Source organism: Frankliniella occidentalis, unplaced genomic scaffold (assembly GCF_000697945.3).
Source record: "Frankliniella occidentalis isolate FOCC.00 unplaced genomic scaffold, Focc_3.1 Scaffold34, whole genome shotgun sequence".
NCBI lineage: Eukaryota > Metazoa > Arthropoda > Insecta > Thysanoptera > Thripidae > Frankliniella > Frankliniella occidentalis.
Window position 1 is genome coordinate 1512987 of NW_026267164.1, and position 7705 is coordinate 1520691.

Here is a 7705-nt window from a genome sequence, read left to right on the forward strand (position 1 = left end):
TGAGTTAATTCAGGGGCCACGGTATCGCGCTTCAACCCAACTCCTCCCGCGCTCCTCGCTCTCCCCGCTGCTTTTCGAGTCTCCTTCCTCCCCCCCTCCTCTCTCTCTCTCTCTCTCTCTCCCTCCCTCCACCCCCTCTCCCCGCGCCGCCGCTGCTCTGTGGAGATCTCGTTCACACATTGGCTGAGCCACTGATTCAATAACATTCCATTCCACCCTTGGGGGGTGTGTGGGAGGAAAGCAGCAGAGAAAGGCGGGGGGAAATGCCTGGGGGAGGCGGGGGGAGCACCGAGAACGAGGGAGAAGAGAGGAGGGGCAAGTCAGGGCGATACGTGCACCACGCACGGCGCACGACAACAACGCACGCATCCTGCAGGGCGGAAGTGGCCTGTCCCTCCGTGCGCCGCGCCGCGCCCAGAATCAAGGATATTGGTCAACAACAACTGGTTCGTTTGCCGAGAGGGATGTGTGGCGTTACACACGGATTGCAGGCATTGTATGTGCCCCTCGTGCTCCTCCGCCCCGCCCACTCCTTCTTGTCCTGCTCCGCCACCTTTGGCCTTCCGGGCCTTCCCCCCTTTTCGCAGACGGCCGGCCGCAAGATGGGCCCCCAAGTCGGCCCGAACCTTTTCTGGCATCCGTGGGTTCTACGACTGTTCACATAATTTTTTTGACACAATGTCCTTTTGCCTAATATAACTTTTGACATAACCCCTTTAACCGCCTTTAACACAATTTTTAAAACTTAAATACTGTTTCACATAAGTTTCCTTTTTACATATAGTACTGTTTTGCATACATTTCTTTTTACATTTTCCCCTGTGTGTGAACTCATTTATTCTGGCAGTCCCCATCGAATTTTTCCTGTCTTCGGCCCGCTCTTCTGCTTTGAAAAAGCTCTCGAGTGGGCTTATACAATAGACCTGGTGTCTGAATGTCGAACTTGGTATTTTGAGCGTGTCTTATGGGTCACACGTGGGCACGGAAACGCCTTGTGTGCAAATCCTGGCCAACTATTCTAAGTGGGTGAAATGAGCTATGTACCGGGTGTAACTGTGAATGCGCAGCAGTGTTGCGGGTTTGCAAACCCAATTCGCCCGTAAGGCACCATGGCCCCTGCAGCTCTGGCAGGTATAATCCCGCAACAACTTCATTTATCTTAAATCTAAATTATGTGTTAAAAACGTATGCAAAACGACGCTTCAGACGAAACTGAAATTGTGTCAAAGTGCCCTCTAGACAAAACGGAGATTATGTGAAAAAAATTATGTGAACTGGTTGTGTGAAATGATATTAAGTAGAAAACTATTGTGTGAAAAAAATTATGTACCGTCGTGTTACCCGTCCGTGTCCTGCTGTGGGTCTCGAAACGCGAGTCACAGTCGGCACTCGCGTGCCCGCCCCAGCTCGGCCTGGCCAGGGGCATCGGAAGTCCTCCATGGCGGGGGAGGGGGGGGCGAATCATTCCCCCCACCCCCTGCTCTTACTGATTCGCGAGCGAAGCGAGCGAGAATTTTTTTCAAGAACAAACAGAAGTTTGATTTCATTTTTTAAAAGAAGCGCAAAAACTAAAGCTATTTGTTTATCGCATCGGTGAGAATGGCAAGAAGGGTATATTGAACGTTAAATTTTGTTACTCATGACTTCTAGCTGTCTGTTTTCTTGAGGAAAATTCAACCCAGGCCATTTCACGCATTTTTATAATTTTACCCTTACTCTGCGCCATACACCCATGCAGACTTTCAAAGACTTCTTCTTCTTATGACGTTTCCATGACTCCTTAAGATTTTAAAACTTAAATCGTGGTCCGCATGCACCGATGGCGATCGATGGCATGTGCGTTAGTGTTCTTCATCTCGTTTTACTACTTCACAGCTGGTGCTTAACCCAAAAAGACGCGGGGTGGGGGGGGGGGGGCTGAGCCCTCCAAACCACACTGCTTCTGACGCCACTGGGCATGGCTGAATACGGAAGTACACTTTTTATTCCTGCGCTTTAGTCTATTTTATTTCCTCTTTCAATGTGCGGGCTCCATGTGAGCCCACCTAAACCAACAAATCGACTTTGACGCTGCAGTTCTCCACTCAACGTTTTCCATTTATGTTCTAGGTGACGGCAACCTAAACCCTCAAGCATGTTCTCTCTACTGCACGCATGTTTTCACACGGAGCCTACCCAATGAGAAATGCGGATATCGAATTGATATCAGAACGATTTCGGACATCAGAAAAGTGTCGATTTCGGGCCTATTTTCATATCAGTTCTGAGTCAGAAGCTTGAAAACGATATCGTTCTGATATCAATTCGATATCGCTTAAAATTCATTTCGCACTGGGTAGCGAGTGGTCGAGGCCGAGGTCTAGGCCTAAAGGCACCTCACTTTCACTTCCAGGTTGAAATGATTGGTCGAGGACGGGTTCGTTCATGTCTCTGTTTAAAGTTCTATTGAGGTAGAAACAGAAAATGTAAATAGAATTATCGGAAATTTCAAATTTTATGCCCTCTTTAGACGGGCACGTCAAACGAGGCGGTATTGCTGGAAAGGAATTTCAGTGATAGTATAAAGTAGAACAAGCTGATGACAGCATTTATTGTCTCCTTATTACACGCAGAGAAGTGGAGAGCTCTATAGAGTTGGTGGAGTTGGTATACCAACCATTAAACAGTTACCTCAGGAACAACCGCGCTTTTTCTTAGTTGCACTGTTAGAAAAAACCACGGAAAAAACACAGAAAAACTATGGTCAATTTTTTGCCCAGAACGTCCGTCTAAATCTGTGCTGAAACCACAGAGACGGTGCGGAATCAAAGGTACAGAACACCACGGAGCTTCTGTTACAGAACGTCTGTGCTATTCCGTACACCTGCCACAGAATTATTACAGATATTTTCTGTGACTTTTAGCCATTCTTTTCTAGATACAGTTTTGTTGAATTAGAAGGATCGTCGTCTGCGTTCTGCGTAGGATACTTTGGTACCCGAAGTGAGTCAAAAATTCAATTTCATTGACGCTTTGGCACAGGACTGCAGCGCGCGGGAAACTATTTCCCAATTACAACGTATCAGGGAGGGACACTACATGGTGACCAGGACGGAAGTGATCAGCGAGAGCTAATGTAGAATGCCATCTAGCGGCGTCTTCGGACGCCTTACCACTGAGACACAATATCTGTTACAGATGGGTCCGCAGCCCTTGAATGACAGACTATTTATATGACGGAAGCAATCTGTACGATTCTGTTCTGTTTTTTCTGTGATTTTGAAGCACAGACTTCTGTGTTCACAAAATAACTGAAAATTTCTGTAACAGAAGCAATCTGTACACCTCTGTTGGGAATTTTTCTGTGGTTGTCTGTGGTTTTTCCACAGATTTTTTAACAGTGTGGACTGTACCTCATGCACGGGTGCACGCGGGTTTGCCTATCCTCGCTTCACACGCTCCCTTATGACACCATGCGAATAGGCAACCCGTCCGCCCGCGGACATGCGGTACAGTATGACTTCGAAAGTGCCACCTGCTCAGACGTTGTACGTGGTGATTCGGAGAAGACACAGGAGCGGGCGGGCGGGTAGGCAGCGCACGCCTGCATGCGGTAGAGTATAACCTGTAAAAAGTCTGGCTGAGAACACCCAACCCGTGTAGTTAATTCACAACCATACAGTTAACCAGCGGTTAAGTTTTTACGGCCACTGTACAGAAATCTGGTGGTTACTACGAAGCTTTCCATTCTGGGTGTGTCGCTGTCATGTGGGGCGTGCACAATACTTTAGTTTCCAGTTTCCAAATCGATTCGCCAATTTCCCATCCCATCCACTCCACAACTCCAAAGAACATATTGCATAAATAAGATTGTAATGTTATTTCCCTGCCAACAAAAGTCATTGGTGGCCGCAGTGCAGGCCGTCGAGCCCGTCGCTGCTCATGCAGCCCGTGCCGGGCCCCCGAGGCCATCCTGGCTGCTTTGTGGTTCGCTTAGGCCCCTTTCGGCGCTGACGCCCGGCAGCGGCCCGCCGCCGCCGGCACCATGGCAACCGACGCGGGCGCCGCCGCGCCGCTGCGACCAATGAGCTGCCGGCGTCGGCGTCGGCCCCGCCCCCCGGCTGCCGACTGGCGCGCGGCCGGGGGTGGCCGGGGTGGGGGTGCGCGGTGCGTCGCGGTGGAGGGGGTGGCGGGTGGCGGGTGGCGCCGCGCCCCGCGCAGCCGGCCCGGCGCGTGTTTATCACTCGTGCTGCCCGCGGCGTGCGCAGAGGGTCACGCCGCGCCCCGCCGCGCCCCGCACCGCCACGCCGCGCCCGCCGCCGGGGTCGCCGCCGAGGCCGCCGTCATGTGAGATGATGGACCGACCGGCCCCCGGCAGTACTCGCCTGGCGCCCGCCGCCGCGCCAGCCCAGCCCGCCAGCCACCGCATCGACGACATCCTGGGCAAGAGCAAGCAGGACGAGCCGGCGGCCGCCGCCTTCGCGCCGTGCGTCAAGCCGCAGCCCCAGATGCCGCCGCTGCCGCCGTTGCCCGCCGCGCCGCACGCGCTGCACCCGCACCACGCGCTGCACCCGCACCTGGTGAGCACGCCCAGTCCATGGCCGGAGAACATTTTCAACTCATTCGAACACATTTGCAACTGCGGTGGCAAAAATTTTCTGTGGCATCAGAGGAACCGTAAATTTTCATGCTTATAGTGACAGTGCCTTATAGTCAAGTCGTTTTGGTGGACTAGAAGTCTAGAAGTATGTGGCTGTTCTAAATAAAGTATTCCGGTAAAGCGAAATGCAGAAGATTGCTGGGAATAAGAAAATGGAAGTCATCATGTTCAAGCATGATGATTTCCGTTTTGTTGTTCTTCTGTTCAGCTTTATTTATGGACACAATCGTAACTCAAATACGATATGATGATTTGTTTTTACAGTGCTAGATTACTCAGTGTGTACCTCGTTGTTCAGAGATATCTCTGTTTTCATACAGGGTTGGGTGATCCGAGCCGTCTCTTTTCTGCTTAGACTGAACCGGATTCTTGCTTGCAAACGGGGTGCATACTCGCACGGGGCCGTAGGGCTCCATGGCTAGCGACGGTATGCACTCCCGCACCCCGCACAATCTGTTTCCTCGCTTCTTTGTGCTCTCACGCCTTTCATACTGCCGCCAAGTTCCCCATACGCCCCAGGGACCACGCAGTCGGATAAGAGGACAATCGGCATAGTTATCGCATTTCGATCCACTGAGCTCGAAATACTCGGAAGGAGATTCCTACACCCGGGTCGCGAGAAAAGGGTGGGGCGGTGCGCTGTGGGCGGGGCCGCGGGGAGTGCGGTGAGGTGGCCATCTTAGGTGGCGCACCTCCACCTCTCCTCGCCCCGCCCCGCCCCGCCCTGCCCTCGGCGACCGGGCCCTGCTCCCTGACGCTTGACTTGACTGAAGCAGAGCTTGAAACTTGCCAAGCACCCCATTTCGCGGTTAGTTTATGGACTCTGGGCCCCTGGCCTGCTCGCCCTGGCCGCACCCTCCTCGTCAAAGCAAAGTGCCAAAGCAGGGGCAAACATTGTCCGTCAGCAAGTTTCCCTCGCCGATACTGGCCGATACAGAGAGGGAGGCAAAGGCTACTGAAAGCGACAAAACGCGAGCATAAAGTGCGTCGCCAGTTCACTTCTTTTTAACTCTGAGCGAATATAAAGTGCTCTCTCAAATTTTTGCTTCTTTATAAAATTCATCAATCGTACCCAGTTAATCCACATTTAGTGCGTGCTTGGTTCATAATTTAATTCATAAAAACAGTATTTTCACAATTGTGGCCGTAAATGCTAATGCTGCAGACGCACTTTTACAACTGAACTCTGAAATAAAAGTGCATGCATCCCAGACCAGGGGCATGGTTAACCCCGTACACGTCTGTAGTTTTCATACTGTATCGCATTCCACATCTGGGCTGGTTGCCTACTCGCTCGGCCCGTGAGGTGCAGATCGCCCCCCCCCCCTGTCGTCTCTAGAGACCCCGCCTGAAAGGTAGACAATTTACGCCACAAAACCCCTGTATGTAGGCAACCGACAGTGCATCGCCACCCCTGTCAGCCGGACCATAATCCTACCCTGGTCAGGGACGATAGGCAAACCCACGCTCACGCCAGCGTACGATACTAGTATGACTTACAAAAGGACACGGTGGTTTTTAGACTCGGCTGTGAATGGCCGAAAGCCAAAGCTGAAGCGTATCACCGAGGCGCAACTCGTCTCGCGAAATGACATCCACCAAAAGAGAAGAGAATCTTTCACTTACATTTTGTCCTAATTATTATGTGCTGTGTTGCTCCGCAGTTGTCACCCGCCTCCAGGGCCTTCCTGCCACCGATCTTCCAGCGCTCCGTCCTCCTCCAGCCCTCGTACCAGCACATCCTGCACCTGCCGTGGGCTCAAAGTGAGTAGGCCTCCGGCCATTCCTCGCCCCGCCCCGCAGCGACCCAAACGCGCGGCGCGGAGTGCGAGGGCATAGCCGACCGACAAGTCAAAACGGTCATTTCCGTGGTCCATATTCTTCTCGATGCCACTTCTATGTCATTTGTAAGTAGCCCCCGTGTCCTTAGCTGAGCTGGTGGCGGGCTACCCGGGGTCGCTGGACGCCGGCAAGGTGGCCGGACGACGGCGCAAGGCGCGCACCGTGTTCTCGGACCAGCAGCTGCACGGGCTGGAGAAGCGCTTTGGCAAGCAGCGCTACCTGTCTACGCCCGAGCGGGTCGAGCTCGCCACCGCCCTCAACCTGTCCGAGACGCAGGTGAGTCACTGCAGACATTCGCATTATTTTATTTCTTCTTTTTATGGGGAGATGGGGGGGGGGGGATTTGCAAGTTACTTAGGATTTTAAACGTATGCAAGAAGTATATATATGTAATTTGAGTGACGTCAAATTTACAATGAAACGGTTTTTTTTTCGCTCTCCTCAGGTGAAAACGTGGTTCCAGAACCGCCGCATGAAGCACAAGAAGCAGCAGAGGAAGATGGCGGACGACAAGCAGACCAATGGCGGGAAACGGACCAGTGCAGGTGGGTCCCGTGCCATCCCGCACCTGTCACCTGGCCGCTGCCCCCCGCATCGCTCCGCCCCCTCCAACCGCGTCCCTCCCGTCACCACCCGAGACGACAGCGGCGGGTTGGTCTCACTGGGGGGTGCCGTCCTTCTTACCCCTCTCAAACACTTCCTCGCTGAATAGCGAGCTAAACTCATTTCAACTCATTTGCGCACAATGCCAAAGTGAGGGGGGGGGGCGGAGGGGGGCAGGCAAGGGAGAGAGAGAGCGAGAGAGCACGATAGGAGAGACGAGAAGTGAGGAGGGCGAGATTATTCGCAAACTGGTGCCTAGTCTCCAGCCTGGCGACGCAGGGCGTTACTCCTCAACTAACTGCTTTGATGAGGTTGAATCTCCCCCCCCCCCCCAAGCCCCTATCCTCCCCTCACCCAGTCCTTGGCACCGTTGGTGGGCGCCATATTTGAGCTCCGTAACTCCCCACCCACCCCTAGCTCTCTGCGGGCAAAGAAAGGGAATTAAAGTCGCCCCAACACTTTGCGGAGACGAGCGTTATGGTCACGGTCCAGCCGGCGCCCGAGTCGCTCACTGCGCCTCAGTCAGTCAGCCTCGGGGTATTGATTTTGGTGGCTGCAAAGGGGCCTCGAGGGGCTAGAGACGGCTGTTGCGGGCCGTGGCGGGGCGTGGCGGGGCGTGGC

The 7705-nt window shown here is 53.3% G+C and overlaps 1 protein-coding gene across 2 annotated transcripts in view; it reads left to right on the forward strand.

Annotated features, from left to right (window-relative positions):
• Positions 1-4244: 4244 nt before the first annotated feature.
• Positions 4245-7705, forward strand: part of LOC113212094 (brain-specific homeobox protein homolog) — an 18098-nt gene continuing 14637 nt past the window's right edge. Inside the window, exons 1-4 of one of the 2 annotated variants that reach the window (XM_026430681.2) lie at positions 4245-4559; positions 6304-6403; positions 6555-6757; positions 6927-7026. In XM_026430681.2, coding sequence (XP_026286466.1) covers positions 4332-4559; positions 6304-6403; positions 6555-6757; positions 6927-7026 — 631 coding nt within the window. In that variant the 5' untranslated portion in view covers positions 4245-4331. The remainder of the gene's footprint in view (positions 4560-6303; positions 6404-6554; positions 6758-6926; positions 7027-7705) is intronic. The other variant, XM_052266019.1, reaches the window with a different exon arrangement.